This window comes from Bacillus rossius, chromosome 6 (assembly GCF_032445375.1).
Source record: "Bacillus rossius redtenbacheri isolate Brsri chromosome 6, Brsri_v3, whole genome shotgun sequence".
Classification (NCBI taxonomy): Eukaryota; Metazoa; Arthropoda; class Insecta; order Phasmatodea; family Bacillidae; genus Bacillus; species Bacillus rossius.
This window is the reverse complement of record NC_086334.1, coordinates 70,106,560-70,126,122: the sequence shown is the minus strand read 5'-3', so window position 1 is coordinate 70,126,122 and position 19,563 is coordinate 70,106,560. Positions and strand designations below refer to the sequence as shown.

At 51.5% G+C, this 19,563-nt stretch overlaps 1 protein-coding gene across 1 annotated transcript; it reads right to left on the bottom strand.

Moving 5' to 3' along the window:
• Nucleotides 1-2,985: 2,985 nt before the first annotated feature.
• LOC134533466 (caM kinase-like vesicle-associated protein) lies at nt 2,986-8,257 on the bottom strand. Its single transcript, XM_063370989.1, has 4 exons — nt 8,159-8,257; nt 7,889-8,006; nt 3,318-3,583; nt 2,986-3,201 (listed from the first exon to the last, which is right to left on the bottom strand). Exons 1-4 carry the CDS (start codon nt 8,255-8,257, stop codon nt 2,986-2,988), a joined length of 699 nt encoding a protein of 232 aa, XP_063227059.1.
• Between the last annotated feature and the right edge of the window lie 11,306 nt (nt 8,258-19,563).

The window sequence follows — 19,563 nt, the reverse complement described above, 5'->3', positions numbered from 1 at the left end:
GGTTAATTCGAGGATTAACCGAGGTGGTCGTGGGTATTTGCCCCTGCGTGTTCCACTAGGATCGACGGCTGTTGATGGTGGGAGGGAGTCCCTGCTTCTATATGCACTGGCCCTAAACAGTATAGAGGACTGTTTTCTAATTGTTCAGGAGGCGTTTTCGAAATAAAGAAAACGGTATTTAGGTGATGGTTTTTTTTTTTTAAAAATCCGCATCTCACATAGTGTAGATGGGCACAAGTTACACAATTACACTTGACAAAAATATGTTGGCACTACACACACTCGCACTGATAATTAATTACGTGTTACATTGCGGCACTTGCAAACAAGATCCCTACATTGGTTTGTGGGTCGATGAAGAGTATGAGTGGATTAACGGCCACTCCCGTGATGAACTGCAGATAGCTTCGTGCCCGGGCTCACCTGTGTGAGTCGCAGACCACAAAGATAATATTAAGGGGCAAAGTCTCTAAGTTTGTAGTCGGCAGTCGTATGCTCGAAGAATTACATTAACTTCTGCTCGCGGGAGTCGGCCTGGACCGTAAAGTGACTGTGTCGCGAACCGTTCCGCGACGAGCAAAAATTAAAGGGGCCGTGTTAAGCCCTGCACCAGAAAAGGGAACGGGGGCACGCGGGGAGAGGAAAAGGAGGTTTTAATGCATTATGATATTTACCAGTATGAAGAATCAGGAGTACAAAAGTTGAAGTCTCCCCGCGGGATCACAAGTCCACTCCGGCCCGTGAGTAAAACTCTACTGCCGCTTTGTGCCGGCTTGGGAGGGGAGGAAGCATCATGACGCGCCGAACTTTCTAATGTGCCGTTATTCCAATTTTATAATTATAATTAGTCATTATATATTCTAGAACCCTCGTATCTTAATGACATCGGTCTGAATTAGTTGGCGGAAGGCCTATAATAATAATATATAATAAATTTGAGATCAATAATAATTGAAAATCAAAAGTCAAGCTGGAGACTGTCTGTCACTTGTTGACTACTCCAGTGGCTATTTGCAGGTAATTAGGTTGATTAATGCTGTTGTTAATTATTGGTGGAAGGCCGCAAGGAACGTTCCGGACGTTTATTATTTGCGGTTTCCCACGGGGAAAACCGCTTCACCCCTATGCGCACTTTCACACTTAAGGGTCACAGTAATTAATAATGCATAAGAACTGTTTGGTGGTGTTAGCATATGGGCGTAATCTGTGAAAACACTCACCGACGTCGACGGCTCGCTTGACTCACATGACATGGGGTAGGGTTGCATTCCGTTAGTGGGGTTAAATACTGGCGGGTATGGACCGGGTTTATAACCTTCGGAGGGATGACGACAAATGCTCAGCCCCCCCCCCCCCCCCCCGCCATCCTCGGGAAAGCCCGGCCAAGACCGCGATAGACCCCGCCACAGTTCGGCACCCCTAGCTCCGGCATACGGTGTGTTCAGGTGTCGCCTGGTTACTGCGGCGGCAGTATGGACGAGGGGCGGCGTCGTGGCTGGTGTGGAGGATGGCAATCGCGCCTCCTCGGCAGCAGCTGTGGCAGGCTTGCCGAGGGGCGGCGTTGTGGCACCTGTGGAGACTTGAGTGCACCCATACTCAGCAGCTGCTGTGGCAGTATGGCTGAAGGGCGGCGTCTTGGAGCCTGTGGAGGCTAGAGTGCGCGCCTCCTCGACGGCTGCTGTGGCAGGCTAGCTGAGGGGTGGCATCGTGGAGCCTGTGGAGGTTGGAGTGCGCGCCTCCAGAACGGCTGCTGTGCCAGGCTGGCCAAGGGGCGGCGTTGTGGAGCCTGTGGAGGCTGGAGTGCGCGCCTCCTCGGCGGCTGCTGTGCCAGGCTAGCTGAGAGGCGGCATCGTGGAGCCTGTGGAGGCTGGAGTACGCGCCTCCTCGGCGGCTGCTGTGCCAGGCTAGCTGAGAGGCGGCGTCGTGGAGCCTGTGGAGGCTGGAGTGCGCGCCTCCTCGGCGGCTGCTGTGCCAGGCTAGCTAGGAGGCGGCATCGTAGAGCCTGTGGAGGCTGGAGTGCGCGCCTCCTCGGCGGCTGCTGTGGCAGGCTAGCTGAGGGGCGGCATCGTGGAGCCTGTGGAGGCTGGAGTGCGCGCCTCCTCGGCGGCTGCTGTGGCAGGCTACCTGAAGGGCGGCATCGTGGAGCCTGTGGAGGCTGGAGTGCGCGCCTCCTCGGCGGCTGCTGTGGCAGGCTAGCTGAAGGGCGGCATCGTGGAGCCTGTGGAGGCTGGAGTGCGTGCCTCCTCGGCGGCTGTTGTGGCATGCTGGACGAGGGGCGGCGTCGTGGAGCCTGTGGAGGCTGGAGTGCGCGCCTCCTCGGCGGCTGCTGTGCCAGGCTAGCCGAGAGGCGGCGTCGTGGAGCCTGTGGAGGCTGGAGTGCGCGCCTCCTCGGCGGCTGCTGTGCCAGGCTAGCTAGGAGGCGGCATCGTGGAGCCTGTGGAGGCTGGAGTGCGCGCCTCCTCGGCGGCTGCTGTGGCAGGCTAGCTGAGGGGCGGCATCGTGGAGCCTGTGGAGGCTGGAGTGCGCGCCTCCTCGGCGGCTGCTGTGGCAGGCTAGCTGAAGGGCGGCATCGTGGAGCCTGTGGAGGCTGGAGTGCGCGCCTCCTCGGCGGCTGTTGTGGCATGCTGGACGAGGGGCGGCGTCGTGGAGCCTGTGGAGGCTGGAGTGCGCGCCTCCTCGGCGGCTGCTGTGCCAGGCTAGCTGAGAGGCTGCGTCGTGGAGCCTGTGGAGGGAATGAGTGCGCGCCTCCTCGGCGGCTGCTGTGCCAGGCTAGCTGAGAGGCGGCGTCATGGAGCCTGTGGAGGCTGGAGTGCGCGCCTCCTCGGCGGCTGCTGTGCCAGGCTAGCCGAGAGGCGGCGTCGTGGAGCCTGTGGAGGCTGGAGTGCGCGCCTCCTCGGCGGCTGCTGTGCCAGGCTAACTGAGAGGCGGAATCGTGGAGCCTGTGGAGGCTGGAGTGCGCGCCTCCTCGGCGGCTGCTGTGGCAGGCTAGCTGAGAGGCGGCGTCGTGGAGCCTGTGGAGGCTGGAGTGCGCGCCTCCTCGGTGGCTGCTGTGCCAGGCTGGCTGAGGGGCGGCGTCGTGGAGCCTGTGGAGGCTGGAGTGCGCGCCTCCACGGCGGCTGCTGTGCCAGGCTGGCCGAGGGGCGGCATCGTGGAGCCTGTGGAGGCCAGAGTGTGCGCCTCCTCGGCGGCTGCTGTGGCAGGCTGGCCGAGGGGCGGCGTCGTGGCGCAGAGGCTGGAGTGCGCGCCTCCTCGGCGGCTGCTGAGGCAGGCTGGTCGAGGGGTGGAGTCGTGGCGCCTGTGGAGGCTTGTGTGCGTGCCTCCACGGCGGCTGCTGTGGCAGGTTGGTGGAGGGGCGGCGTCGTGGAGCCTGTAGAGGCCAGAGTGCGCGCCTCCTCGGCAGCTGCTGTGGCAGGCTGGTCGAGGGGTGGAGTCGTGGCACCTGTGGAGGCTGGCTTGCGCGCCTCCTCGGTGGCTGCTGTGGCAGGTTGGCAGAGAGGCGGCGTCGTGGCGCCTGTAGAGGCTGGAGTGCGCGCCTTCTCGGCGGCTGCTGTGGCAGGCTGGCCGAGGGGCGGTGTCGTGGTGCCTGTAGAGCACAAAATATAATACAAATTGGAGTAAATTAAGCAGAAAATATAGACTAAAACATGGTGTCTTTAAGTGATAAGAATTTTTTAATCCTAAAAAAATACATGAATCTGTAAACATTTTCGTAAATTTTTAATTTGTGTAGTACTTTATCCCATAAGAAATATAAATGGTGATTGCAACACAATTATATTTCTTCCTTGTTATAATTAATACCTAAATATATTTTTTTCATTTAAGTCATATAATTTTTCGTTTCTCCAGCGAAAGTAAACAGATAATATTAATTATTACTTATTGATATCGCATAAAAATTCTGCATCAGAAAATCAAAAACACCCCCCCCCCCCCACCCCAACACAAAAATATCTCGCCCACTGGGTCAACCAGGTTACGGCAGTTTTTCAAGTCATCTCTAACAGAATGCACCCCTGGCCATCGGCCCAAGTCAAAGATGCAAGTGTGCCGACATGGAGGGAAGGTAGCCGGCAATTGGGGTAAGCAGCCAGCTGTGTTAATTATTCTTTAATATCCGTGTGTGATCATGCAATGTGCATCAACTACTTTAGTGCCCAAAAGAGATTTGATGTCTTACAAATTATGTGAATGCCAGTGTTTCTCCTTAAGACCTGGGGTCTATATTAATTTATAGTTATGCATTTTCACACTACTTTAATTTTAAACCCACATTTCAAATATTTACAAGTAAACCTGATTGTCTCCAGCTTGACTAGTAATTACTACTTTAATCTTAATCAGTAGCTGCCGGTATTAAAGAGCACAGGTGAACGTGCACACCTGGTTTTCTACAGAACAATTATTTATTTTGTAGAGTTAAAAGTTGTTTTTTATCAACTTTTACCAGTGGCAGCTACCATAGTTACACTCATCGCTTTGTTCGCATCTGTCACGGACGTCTGTTTGTATTTTTTCAATTGCGGTGATACGGCAGCGCTGTAGTGTTCACCATGGATCTGTACACGAAACGCGCTGCCTCCATGCCTGCCTCGGTCCTTTTGCGCATGCGCACGAAGGAATTACATCACCTCCTACGGGACATTTAACACTGGACGAGTGCACGACTCTGGTGTGCTCGTGATTGTCCTGGCGTTTCGTTGCTCATTTCTGGAGTTTCAAATTTCAGCACGCACAGCAGCACTGATCAGAGAAGTAAGTCTATGAATCAGCCCGGTAGATGTCAGTACAGGTATTGTCCACTCCAATACTATCACCCCTAACCAAACAAACCTTTCGTTTTCAGTTTTTTACATCCGGTGGAAACAAGTAGTTGCGTGTGGTTCAATGAGAGCGTAAATATATTTAAATAATTAGTGTGCGTGTGTGTTTGTAAAATATTTTTCTGTGCCTTATGAAGGACATTTTTCTGAGGTATGTTATAAAGTTTCCCTTTGTTGTAAGACTTTAACTGTGAAAATATGACTGTGTTATTTGGCGTGTACAACAATGTCAATTTTAGCGAACAGAAAACTTACGTACGAGGAAAAGTTAACAATTAAAAATGTAGGTCCTGATCAGCCTCATAGCCCGTCTACAATAGTCCGAACCTGTGCGTGGTCCGTGTCCTTATCTGAATGTGAGTGACGTCACATTGTCTCACCGAAAACTGCCCTGTCCACATTTGCGATGTCCGATGTCCGAATGTATTGATATCTAACGTTGCTACCAGAGCACAGTAAATGTGCCAAACCAAATGTTTTTGTTTATTGTTTTGATGCTTTGTAGTTTGAGATTGAACTTTTGAAAGTTGTGGGAGTTCAATTTTATATATTTATTCGATAAGACAATGTGGCAAATGTAAATGCTAAAAAATGAACTCATATCACAGCACTAATTTAAATGTCGTCTTGCTCTTCTTGACTTACAACATCTTCTATTTCCTTCAATAACAAAAACAAACACCACGTTTTCAAACGGGAACCGAAAATTTAAATATCGTGACTGTTCTGTTCTTTTTCTGTGTCCGGAGTACACAGGTTGGGACAAAAAGTTCAAATTGACGAATGTCTTCGGACCAGGTAGGTTCGGACCTTCGCCCACTTGACGCATGGCATCAGAGGGTCATGTGGACCAATCAGCGAAGAGTGTCCTTCGGACACAGTTTAGGACATTTCTATTGTAGACGGGCCTTTATTTATAAATAAGTACGAAAACAAAGTCATAAAAACGTATTTTCAGACGTAAATTTAACAAAAACATTAACACAAAACACAAGTGGCTATGCTGCTGTGTAAAAAAATGCTCTGTTTTGTTTTCCGTACCTGATTTTTAGTGCAGAAGTTAGCGCGTGGACAAAGTCAGGTTATAAGGACCTCGTACATTTATGCGAGAAAATTAATAAACATGAAAACTCTCTTGCTCACAAAAATGCCAATATTGGACATACATTGTTAGGTAGAATAAACATCAATACACAGCTAGACACTTCTTACAGAGAGTATGTTAAAAAACATAATGAACAAGTGGACAGGAACAGATATATTGTCGGTAGATTGATAGATTGTGTAAAAATTTGTGGAGCGTTTGAACTGGCATTACGAGGGCATGAATAAAGTAAAACTTCTTAAAATACTGGTGTCTTCAGGGGCCACTGCTGAATTTTGCTCGATTTTTCCCATTTCTGATGTCGTTAATTTTGGAAAATTAGTCCGAACTTTGGTCGCCACACTAGTTGGGCGCCATTTTGACACTGGTCCGGCTGCCTCCCCGTCAAAGCTATTAAGTTTTTTGAGGAATGTGTCTCGGGGTTTGGGTTTGGCCAAGTGGCGGGAGGCATAGACGTGTCCATAGAGGTGACCCTTGGGCTGTTTAGGCCACCCAAGACGCCTTACACTACAAATGATATACTCTGCTACGTGAAGTGTGTTTTTTATTACTTGTCAAACTTTACATGGTGCTATCCATCCCCTGGCCGCAACTGTTCGGGGTTAGTGAGCTCTGCGCGTGTATGGCTGTTCGGTGATGACCCCGCTTATAATGGTGAGAGAGGGAGTTTGAAGATAACCGTACATGGCGGACATTGCTGCTGTGATGGTGCTAGGCTCTCGACGGCTCTCAAGAAATGCGCGGTAACGCACGGCCAGTGGGGTTGTAACTCACGCTCTAGATGATGTTGCGGAATTGGCGCGAAGGTGGCCTCTCAACGTTGTGAGAAGACGACCAGCCTCTCTGAGCTCCCGGTGGATACTGCCTCGCTCTTGTAGCATGGCGCTACAGCAGGCCTGCTAATTGTGCGCCAAAAGCGCAGCGCGCGGGAAACAGACGCGGCCAAGTTTAGGACATATTCGCTCGTTGAACAATTGCATTAATAAGTAAAAGGTTTAATGAATTATACATTACATATTTTATATCTGTGAGAGAAAACATGTGCCCTTGAATGCTATAGTCCTGCAGAAGCACATTGCCACACCCGACGGAGTGCTTCCGCCGAGGTGGCCGGTAGTGGTGCTAGCTGCGGTTCATTCGGTGCACTCACACTCGTTGCACCATGTTGCATGTGCGGGCGTGTTCGTGGCCCACGGCTTAAGAGGCGTCGGAGAGGCATCGCAGCCAGTGCGACTAAGAGGCGCACTATCGGCTGGCATCAAATGCCCCCCTCTATCTGAGGCCGCTATGTGCACCGACGCCTCACAATGATCGCATGGGAGTGATGCACTCGAAGCACTGCACTGGGGTAGTGTACTGTGCCTGGGGTGAGATTCTAGTCCCTGACTGCTGTGAGCATCCCTCTTCAAACAAGAAAATGTCTGTGTGCCTCCATCACTATGTTCGTTCCCCCTCAGTAGGGGCAGTGATGTTTTGATGTGGCTTAGCTCCATAGAGTTGCACTGTGGTGGCACTGTAGGGTACCTGGCCTGGCCCTGATGATTGGTCCACTTGTACTCAACCAGGTGAACCGGAGTCCTGCGGGTCCTCTGTGGTCGTTGTGGCGGGGAGGGGGCTGCCGCTTGCTCGGGTGTGATGTCCGGCGGGAGGCACCCCTCCAGGGGCAAAAACTTGTCCGAGGTATTGTCCTAAGTCTCGTCCAGGGGAGTGATATCCTCAATAATGTATTTCCCGGGCTCGGCCAGGGTGTAGGCATGGATAACCTGATCTTTCTCAGGCTTATCCGGTGGTGGGGGGGGGGAGACATCCTCAATTATGTATTTCCCAGGCTCGTCCAGGGGCATGATATCCATGGACTCATGTTCGTCTAGACAGCATGTCTGGACCGGAGCCCGGCACATGCGTAATGGGTACCTTCCCCCAATGTCAATTCCTTCCTCCCCCCCTTCTGAATCATCACCTGACTCGTCGACAGACATCTGGGCGTTGGCATCTACCAAGCTCATGTTCAGCATCCATGATGGCTCATCCCATTCCTTGGTCTCCTCCTCGTCATTTTGTTGCCATATCGGGGAATCCTGATGAGCGCCGCCCGCGGTGTCGATCGGAGGGCTCAGCGTACCGGTGGTTGGGATTTACAGTTTGGGGGGGGAATATGTATGGGCTAAAGTCCCGTGTTAAAATCAGATGATGGGGCGGTTCCCTTTGGCAGAACTTGCTGGTTCGTTACCTGCTGGCCCTCTGATTGAGGCACCCTCGAGTTGAGCCCTGGTGACACGCCTTCCATTACCCTGGGTGCTACCAACAGCAGGTCATCCCTGTGGACCATGGTAGGTCGTCCCCGGGGTGTACGGACCGCGTATGACATGGGTCCGGATTTCCAGAGCACTTCCCTTGGCTCCGACCACTTGGGGGCCAGCCCCGCACAGAAATTGCGAGCTACCGATGACAGATGGTGCTGCCTCACGTACACACACTGTCCAGGTTGTACGGGCATTGGGGTGTGACTGGACTGTGGTGTGTGCTCCGATAGGAATTAGTTTTGCTGTTGCCTGGCCTGTTCCCTACCGTCCTCGATCTCCGGACAGATTAGAGTGTCCGTGATGGCCGTCGGCACCCGGCACTCCCCTGGTAGGGCGAGGTTCTGTCCATACAGCAGCTCGGCCGGGCTGTGGCCTGTGACGGCATTCGTACGGCGCCTAAGACAATACAGTAACTTGGGTATGACCTATAGGTCGTCCGCGGGGTAATGGGACACGCCAGCTAAACCATGTCAAGCCACTCCCACCTCTCCAGCAACGCATTCCGAGCAGCCAAGCGTGCACCGAACCCCCCCCCCCCCTTCTGCACAAGCGCGACCAATTGCATCTTCGGCCGAGCATCACCGCCCGAGCCGAGCCGACATTAGCCGAAGCAAATTAGTCAGGCACACCGAGCGGCCATGTGAACGCCAGGAAACACGTGCGCGGGGATATCGGGTCGTATCACCTCTTCAACCTGGCACACGGGCCGGACAGACGCGACCCACGATCGCGATGCAAGCCAACACGGACGTATCCATTGACATGGGAGATCTGTGCGACAAGTCCTCCCGACCGCGTACACTGGTCAACAACACGGGCGCGTGCGCGATGTACACGTGTGGCACAGGCATAAAGACTGAACCAGGCCAAGGGAGGGGCACTACGGGAGCACATAAATGCAGCGCGAAAAGATGCCACAGGCAACCGGACGAAGTTGCGAATTGTCACCGCAATGAAACACCGCAGATGTACAGAAGCGCAGGAATTTCTTAACTTCAGAGACGGTCTGTACATTTGTTCTGCGTGCGAGAACATAGCAACGAGACACCCGCAGGTACAGGCGGTGAGCATCACAAGTAATACCGGAACCATGAAATTGCCGGAGTTCGCAGGACAAGTGAACGAGGATCCCGGAAAGTTCATGCGGACATGCCGCGATCGTCTGACCCGGTTCGCAGTGCTGCTCAACAAGCGGACTGAACGAGTCAGCGAGCGGTTGCAGGGGAGCGCACTCGACTGATGGGGAATGATTGGTGAATTTGAGATGGAGTGGGACGACTTCGTGGTCCGATTCGAAGGGCGCTTCGACGGCACATGTGCACGCGCGCAGTGCCAGCGCACGCTTTTCTGCCATCCCCAGGCTGCCGATGAGGACGTGGAGACATTTATACGCGACAAAGTCCGGTTGCACAGGCGTCTGGTCTAAGGGGGCCACATTGGCGCAGCTTTGGGTGTAGTCGTGGAGTTAATGGTCCCCGAGCTACGGCTGTTCCTGCGGCGCGCCACCGGACAGGGGTTAGAGGACTTCATACAACTGGCAAAAGAGGTGGATCATGACCTGCGCAGCCTGCGCCAACCAAGGAGCTCCCCGGCACAGCGACGAGGGATGTACACCACAGAACTGGAAACACCTGAGGACGCGCTTGCAGTAGTCTCCTATGTAGCGCTGATACAGTCACAGGGCCCACTCAGGCAAACAGGAGCGCGGAAGCGTGGCAACCCATCACCGAGCAGTCAGAACCAGAGCAACCAACGGACCCAGCGTGATGAGCGCAGAAGCGCGAGATCGGAAGGCCAACGAGACAGGGCACCGTGCTGCAAGTACTGTCGGACGGAAGAGTACCACTGGCATGATGTCTGCCCTACCAGGGCTGCTTATGACAGACTCGCAGGACTGAAGAATCCACGGCGGGAAACACCAACTGGGGGGTGATTTACCAGCTGGCTGCCGCCCCTGGACCCTGTGTCCAGCCCCAACTGAGGTACAAAGTGCCCCGTCAGGACGGAATGGGGCAAACAGCGACATCTGTTAGCGGCCCGCACCAGGTCGCTGGCGAGCTACACTAGCCACCAGGTGCCCCCGGCGACCACGGCAGCACCTGCGGTGCCTCCTTATGCACCAGCGTACCCCGTCAGGATGGACGGGGGTTGACCAGCGCAACCCGTCAGCGGCCCGCACCAGGTCGCCGGCGAGCTACACCAGCCACCGGGTGTCCCTGGCTACCCCGGCAGTACCTGCAGTGCCTCCTGATGCACCGACGTACCCCATCAAGATGGACGGGGGTGACCAGGGTCACCCGTCAGCGGCACTCACCAGGTCACCGGCGAGCTACACCAGCCACCGGGTGCCCCCAGCGACCATGGCAACACCTGCGGTGCCTCCTGATGCACCGGCGTACCCCGTCATGAGAGACGGGGTTGACCAGCGCCACCCATCAGCGGCTCGCACCAGGTCGCCGGCGAGTTACACCAGTCACTGGGATTCACGGCGACCACGGCAGCACCTGCGGTGCCTCCTGATGCACAGGCGTACCCCATCAGGATGGACGGGAATGACCAGCACCAACCCGTCAGTGGCCTGCACCAGGTCGCCGGCGAGCTACACCAGCCACCAGGTGCCCCTGACGACGTCGGCAGCGCCCCTAGAGCAGTCGGGTGAGTCGCCCCACCTGGGACAGTTGGGACCTGAGGCTGGGTACCTACTAAGGATACCGGTGGCCATGAATGGGCAACCTGTGCATGCATTAGTGGACATGACTGCCAGTCATTCCTACGTGTCAGCTCAACTCATACCCGAGGGGGACCTGATCCCGGAGCGTGAGAAGGTACAATTAGCCACCGAGGGGGCGAAGGCACTTACAGTCGGCCGCACCCAAATAACCATGGCCATTAGAGATGACACTAGTCAAACCACCACCCTCGTGATGTATGGTCTCTGGGTACAGTTGATTTTAGGTTTGCCATGGTTAGCCCAGGAGGACGGTACAGTAGAAGTGCGGGCAGGGAGGGAGCACGTCGGCAAGCAGGAGAGGCGTACTGTGTACGGCCTGGGTCGGCGGCTACCACCTCGGCGAGAGAACCCCATCACCCTAGGTTAATTGCAAAATGGCGTCCCACCCGAGCAGATAGACCTAATTAACCGGGTATTGGCCCAACAACCGCAAGTGTTTGCCGCTACTGATATGCTACGACGCACCACGGTCGCTGAGCATGCCATTCCGACCAGTCCACATGAACCCCGGTTCGTCAAACTGTTCGGGTTCGGTCCCAAGGAGAACTAGGTCACCAGATGCAGATTGCTGAGATGTTGCGCGGTGGTGTCATTGAACCAAGTGAGTCCTGTTACAATTGTTTGATTGTGATAGCCAGTAAGAAGGGCGGTTCAATGCACTTTTGCGTTAACTTCAAGCCAATTAACGCAGTCACCATACCTGCCCACCTCCTCTCATCAACATCACGGACGCCTTGGCGGGGCTGGGCGACGCATGCATCTTTACCTCACTCGACCTAAAGTCAGGATATTGGCAGGTGCCGGTACGCCCGGAGGACCGGCACAAAACAGTTTTCACCCCGTCTGATGGGAGGTGTTTCCAGTTCTGCGCCATGCCGTTCGGGCTGATGTATGCCCCTGCGACCTTCCAGGCCATGATGGTCCGCGTCTTGGATGGCTAAGCCGGCGAGTTTGCTGCAGCGTACCTAGACGACATGATCATCTGGTCGCGGTCGTGGGAGGACAACGCACGCCACCTAGGCCTGGTGCTTGAGCAGCTGGCCAGACATGGACTCACGTGCGCCCCCCACAAATGCCACGTGGGTGCGCGAGGGATTGAGTACCTGGGGCACCTCGTGGATGCCGAAGCTACAAAAACTCCTAGGCCTCTTGAACTGGCTAAGATTCTTTGTACCCCACTTTGCCAGCATAGTTGCCCCTATGACCGACCTGTTGTCACCAAAGACCCGGTTTCGGTGGACAGAGGAGGCAGATCATGCACTGGCCATCGTCAAGCACGAGTTCCGGGAGTGCCACAGACTCACCTGCTTGCGGCCCGACTCCCCGCTGTACTTGCAGACAGATGCAAGACAAGAGGGGATGGGGGCCGTCCTATACCAGGTAGGGGAAAACGAGGAATGCCGGGTAGTGGAGTATGCGAGTGCCAAGTTCGGCCAGCCCGAATGGCGGTACCATGTGAACGAACAGGAGTGCATGGCCGTCATTTGGGCGATGCGGCAGTACCGACACCACCTGGAGGGCCGGCGTTTCACGTTGAGGATGGACAGTCAGTGTCTAAGCTGGCTGGATTCCGCCCAAGGCTGCAAGTCGAAGTTCACGTGGTGGGCACTCATGCTCCAGAGCTTCGACTTCGCGGTCGAGCATGTGAAGGGGCAGGACAACCAGCTCGCTGACGAGCTGTCACGTCAACCCGACCCTAGGTCCACATTCCAGGATGACCACAGCTGGGAGGGGCTGATACCCCTACCAGGTACCCTACCTGTCGCCGCCGGGGAGGAGGCACCAGCAGTGTTGTGCACCATGACCACGCACCCGGAAATTTCCCCAATCCAGATGTTCGAGACCCTCACCGCCCTAGTAGCGGCCGTGCAGCATGCCCAGCAGACGGACGAGGACACTCAGACCGAAGTGCAGGTGGGTGAGGGAACAGTCCACCCCTACCACCGGGTAGTAGACGGAGTGCTACATACACGGGTGCCAGGCGACATGGAGGCATGGTATCTCTACGTACCCAGAGGTGCACAAGCTGGCGTGCAACATTTTCACCACGACCATGACTTGGCTGGCCACCCCGGGGCAGACCAGACGCAGACGGACATCTGAAAAACATTTCATTGGCCAGGCATCACATGCGACATTAGGGTTATGTGCGACAGTGTCAGCGCTGCCAACAGCGGAAGGCACGGCGAACGGACGGAGTGGAGCAACAGCGCCGTGACCCGTTCCACACACTGGCACTCCACATCATGGGGCCATATCCCCGGACCATTCGGGGCAAAAGATTTTTAGTGGTCATTCCGGACATCTTCACAAGGTGGGTTGAGGCCTTCCCAGTATCCAATGTGCGAGCTGGGACCATAGAGGCTCTACTGGACCGAGAAATTTTCCTGCGCTATGGCTTTGCGAGGTTACTACTGACAGACAATGAGTGCCAAATCAGTGGGAAGCGCTGGTGAGCTGACTGTTGTTGGTGGGGCCTAGACCACCACACCACTCCCATCTATCACCCTCAGGCCAACCCGACCGAGCGTCGGAACCAAGAAGTAAAAGCACAGTTAAAAATGCGCCTTTGGGACGACCATTCTAAGTGGGATGTACATATACCCAAGTTACTGTATTGTCTTAGGCGCCGTACGAATGCCGTCACAGGCCACAGCCCGGCCGAGCTGCTGTATGGACAGAACCTCGCCCTACCAGGGGAGTGCCGGGTGCCGGCGGCCATCACGGACACTCTAATCTGTCCGGAGATCGAGGACGGTAGGGAACAGGCCAGGCAACAGCAAAACTAATTCCTATCGGAATCATGTCCAGGGGCATGATATCCATGGACTCATGTTCGTCTAGACAGCATGTCTGGACCGGAGCCCGGCACGTGCGTAATGGGTACCTTCCCCCAATGTCAGTTCCTTCCTCCCCCCCTTCTGACTCATCACCTGACTCGTCGACAGACATCTGGGCGTTGGCATCTACCAAGCTCATGTTCAGCATCCATGATGGCTCATCCCATTCCTTGGTCTCCTCCTCGTCATTTTGTTGCCATATCGGGGAATCCTGATGAGCGCCGCCCGCGGTGTCGATCGGAGGGCTCAGCGTACCGGTGGTTGGGATTTACAGTTTGGGGGGGCAATATGTATGGGCTAAAGTCCCGTGTTAACATCAGATGATGGGGCGGTTCCCTTTGGCAGAACTTGCTGGTTCGTTACCTGCTGGCCCTCTGATTGAGGCACCCTCGAGTTGAGCCCTGGTGACACGCCTTCCATTACCCTGGGTGCTACCAACAGCAGGTCATCCCTGTGGACCATGGTAGGTCGTCCCCGGGGTGTACGGACCGCGTATGACATGGGTCCGGATTTCCAGAGCACTTCCCTTGGCTCCGACCACTTGGGGGCCAGCCCCGCACAGAAATTGCGAGCTACCGATGACAGATGGTGCTGCCTCACATACCCGCGCTAGCCCGTCCAGTGACATGAGCCCAAAGTCCTTTTTTTCTTTGCGAGTTATGCCGTTCTCGCCCGCGTTTTTCTGCCGGTTTGCGTTGTGCGTCTCCCTCAGCTGAATTTTTGCTAGATTTTTCCCATTTCTGATGTCGTTAATTTTGGAAAATTAGTCCGACCTTTGGTCGCCACTCTAGTTGGGCGCCATTTTGACACTGGTCCAGCTGCCTCCCCGTCAAAGCTATTAAGTTTATTGAGGAATGGGTCTCGGGGTTTGGGTTCGGCCAAGTGGCAGGAGGCAGGGACGTGTCCGTAGAGGTGATCCTTGGGCTGTTTAGGCCATCCAAGACGCCTTACACTACATTGATATACTCCACTACGTGAAGTGTGTTTTTTATTACTTGTCAAAATTTACATGGTGCTATCCATCCCCTGGCCGCGACTGTTCGGGGTTAGTGAGCTCTGCGCGTGTACGGCTGTTCGGTGATGACCCCACTTATAATGGTGAGAGGGGGAGTTTGAAGAGAACAGTACGTGGCGGACGTTGCTGCTGTGATGGCGCTAGGCTCGCGACGGCTCTCAAGACCTGTGCGGTGACACACGGCTAGTGGTGTTGTAACTCACGCTCTAGATGATGTTGCGGAATTGGCGCGAAGGTGGCCTCTCAACGTTGTGCGAAGACGACCAGCCTCTCTAAGCTCCCGGTGGATACTGCCTCGCTCTTGTAGCATGGCGCTACAGCAGGCCTGCTAATTGTGCGCCAAAAGCGCAGCACGCGGGGATAGACGCGGCCAAGTTTAGGAAATATTCACACGTTGAACAATTGTATTAATAAGTAAAAACGTTTGATGAATTATACATTACATAGTTTATGTCTGTGAGAGAAAACATGTGCCCTTGAATGCTATAGTCCGGCGGAAGCACATTGCCACACCCGGCGGAGTGCTTCCGCCGAGGTGGCCGGTAGTGATGCTAGCTGTGGGTCGTTCGGTGCACTCACACTCGTTGTACCATGTTGCACGCGCGGGCGTGTTCGTGGCCCACGGCTTTGAGAGGCGTCGGAGAGGCATCGCGGTCTGTGCGACTAAGAGGCGCACTATCAGCTGGTGTCAACTGCAGTTTCTTTTGAGCAATAATCTGGACCAGGAAACATTTCCTCAACTTAGTAGTCTTCTGAGGATTATTGTAACAACTCCCATGACAACAAGTGAAGCTGAGCTGTGCTTCTCTACTCTCAAGAGGGTCAAGACATTTCTTCGGAACACTATGTCAGAAGAAAGACTTAGGGCGGTATTCCAAGAAGTTTGAGTAAGTTAGCGAATATGCACTGCCTTGTTGGGTAACTGCCGTACCCTAACTCTCGGGTCATATTCCAAAACGTGTCCTAACTGAACCCCTGTAAGGTATCATATCGGCAGCCGTTTTAATAAACGAAGACTTGCGCGAGGCTATAAACAGTTGTACTTCGTGGAATCCATCGTAAATTTAGCTTAGTTTTTTAAAACTATGGAATTATAATTAGAAATAAAATATTTAATTTTGGTTGTACAAGAATAAACGATGAATTTTTGGCAGTATTTATGTTTGCTGTTTTTTAAGATATTAGGGGGGAAATTGTAATTGTAAAAGATCCATTAAAGTTCATTTAAAAGGAAAAAAATATATACAGTTTTGGATCAAATCGGCAACAGATAGGACACCAAAAATCAGTGCCCTAAAAATAAGGGATTGGCCTTGTCCTATTGTGCACTTGGAATATGGTTAGGGTACAGGTATTGCATATGCAACACCTAAACCCTTATTTTTGTGTCTTGGAATACGGCCTTAAGCATTCTGAATCAAAGGTTTAACTGAAAAGGTTCTTGGAATTATAGAAGCGGTAAAGGAAAACACATATTTGCATTTGCTTTAGACAACTCAAAACAGTGAATTTGATCAATATTTCTGTTGAAAATACAAACGAAAATATTGTTAATGCCTTGACACAGTAGGGTAAAGGTTTGTCTTTAACTCACGAGATTTGGGGGGACATTACAAATACATAGTGAAAAATGTGGTATGTGTAATCAAGATTGAGTTAGATAAAGACATACCATCAATACTGACAATGGAAGGTCACACATGTGTGGCCATGTATGACGGCCAGCCCCAAATGTGCAGTAAGTGCCACGCGACAGGACACACGTAGGTGACCTCCCCTGTTGCACTGTGCAATGACATGCACGCCATGGCTAGGCGCTCATGGGCTCAGGCGCTCGCGAGTGGAGTGCGTGACCTGGCTCCAGGCAAGAGTGACACAAGAGACACCTCAGCATCACGGGAAGTTACTGCTCCCCTCCTAAGAACACCAGTACAAACTCTGACAAGCAAAAACATGGCTGAGAGTTCAGGACAGATTGTTCCTCTTCAGCATACACTATCAAACATGTCTCCCTTGATGCAGCAATACAAGGGGGAGGTAATCACTTAAAACGACAAGGAAAAGATTGGAAGAATCATAGACACACATATGGGGGAAGTGGAACAGGAGTATGATGAGATGTCCGGGGTATGTCAGGGTAAGGTGGAGACAAATAAAGTGCAAGGAGAAAAGGGAGTACCAAGGATTTTCACGATGTAGGTCGTAAAGAGAAACAGTCATAATCCCCAACGAAATAAATTTGTCTCCTACAGCACTCAATCATAAAGCTCACTAACTGGATATCGCTCAGCAGGCCATTGAACACTGTCAGGAGGCCACCTAAGGCTCGCATTCGGTGCAAAATCAATAAATGTGGAAAATGAGCCGAGTGTAATCTGACAGTGTAAATGGTGAATGTCTGTACCATGTAGATGGCATACAAAAATATTGTGCCTAATAAAATCTAGCTACGCTCATGCCATTGATGTGATTTTAACACAAGAATTAACTCTAAATCAGATCCCGCACATTGAAAACTGCAATTTTTATACAAATGTTGGCACACAAAGAAGAGGGTTTGTCATCATTACACGTAATGGTTATTAGCTCATAAATATTAAAAAATATCCTTCAAGATTGATCATATTGGGAATACTTGTCAAGCCTTCGCCACTGCCAAACAATGACTTGGTAAAGTTAGCTGTATGTGTGAATGTGTATATCCTTCGGGAGCACAAAACAGGCAATCCAGGACAAATCTTTACAGGCACGAAATATTACCAGTCTTAGAAGGTGACTGAACCAGATAATTTTTGGCAGTGATTTTAATTCTGTGTTGAACCCCATTGACCACCATTGTGGTGCATATCCGACTAATACAGGATTACAAGACTTAGTCACCACCATGCAAGTTGTAGATGTTTTAGATATACTACAAATCCCCCGACCGACTTAACATTCCATGGTCATGTTTTTAGCATGAGACTAGACCGATTTTACTTTTAAAAAATCGCACCAGCCTACACACAGATCATTTTTCCCCCTGGGCACTATATCTTACCCCTCACTAAACACACTTTGTGGACGAACGTACTGGCGCCTGCAGGAACGATTATTGTAACAAGAGGAAGTGGATAGGGACTTCCAGCAATTATGGACTACGTGGACTAGGCAAAAACAACGATATGGTGATGTAGCAGAATGGTGGAGAAAATGTGTAAAAATGAGCATCCGGCACCTTTTTCAATAATATTGAGAATGTATGCACTGAGAGTATGCCACGCTCCTGTACCTGTATGAGCGATCTCTCCGAGACCTCACCACTGCACCGCTGACAGTCACAAACATCAGGGACAAAGAGCATTCTCTCAAGTCAAAATTTATGACCATCCATCGAAAATATAATGAAGAACATCTTTAATTTCTTAACACCGATAGCACCTTACAAAACGAGAAGCTCAGCATATATTCTTTGGCAAACAAACAGAAAATAAAAACGAAATATCAGATTAATGCTGGGTTCACAATTGAAAAAATAGCAGTAACAGTAACAGTAGGTCGTGTGCATAGGATATGAACGCCATGTTTCCTAACCTAACGATTCACAATAGCAGAAAGTTGGTCGTGTGCATGGGAGCGAGGTCGTGCGCATAGGAGTGAAATGAATATATTTTATTTCGGTCGCGTACGCATGGCACAACAGCCAATGGGAGAAGAGCAGGGTGCTTTTTTGGCGGGACTAGAAATATGTTTATATTTATTAACCATATTGTGCTAAGAAAATGTCGAGATTATAATAGTATTATCGTTATTTTGAAAGTTAATATGTTTATTTACTAACACTGCTAACAGATGTCGCATAGTTCGCGAAATTTCATTGGCTGAAATTAACAGTAAGAATTCAATTGTGAACCGATTTCGCAGTTCGCACAGGTCATGTGCACAGGTCGTGTGCATGGCTTGCTATGCACACGCTTAATTTTTTTAATTGTGAACCCAGCCTAATGCGTTAACAACTGTAGACAACATTACTCTATGAGACACATCTGCAAAAGCGACTGCCTTCTGTATTCACTATATCGACCTGCATTCAGAACACCAGGTAAACAGTGATACTGAGACACACTTCATACAAAGTGTCACAGCTCGTCTAAGTGAAAATGTGCGGATTTTCCTGGAGAGTGAGATTACAGATGAGGAAATAACATAAATAGTTCATGATCCTCCAAATATAAAATGGCTGGGGAAGGGCAATATCCCATAAGAATTTTACCTTCAATATTGGCTTATAAAAATAAAAATAAAAACTAATTTTGTGCAATGGTATGTACAGTGCTTCAACGAAGAGACATATAACCCCCCCCCCCCCTTTTCATGATCAAAAAATAGTATTCTCTTAATTCATAAGAAAATATACCCCAAGAAAAATTGTGGATTATAGGCCTACTCTCATTTGTGCAGACTATAAAATCATATCGCGTATATTCTAAAATAAAATAAAACAAGTTCTATCTGAAATGGTTGGACCCAAACAATGTTGCGCTGTTCCAAATAAATCTATTATACAGGTGTACCTCAACATTTACCACAATAAAGTTTTTGACAGAGTTCATTGGGGCTTTCTCGACAGATTTCTGACACATGTAGGATTTCCGCATAATACAGTCAATATACTCAACACATTGCGAACTATCTCTCAGATGCAGATATCTCTCTTAATGTGAAACTGTTATAAGAATTTAATATCGCATCCTCAATGAGCCAAGG

Bases quoted from the DNA above. Each gene is read 5' to 3' on its own strand.
- LOC134533466 (XM_063370989.1), bottom strand. From the start codon at position 8,257: ATGGTCCACAGGGATGACCTGCTGTTGGTAGCACCCAGGGTAATGGAA. The intron at 8,007-8,158 runs GTAACGAACCAG...GGCGCTCATCAG, and splicing joins CTCAATCAGAGGGCCAGCAG to GATTCCCCGATATGGCAACA. The intron at 3,584-7,888 runs GTGATGATTCAG...TGTGCTCTACAG, and splicing joins GATGTCTGTCGACGAGTCAG to GCACCACGACACCGCCCCTC.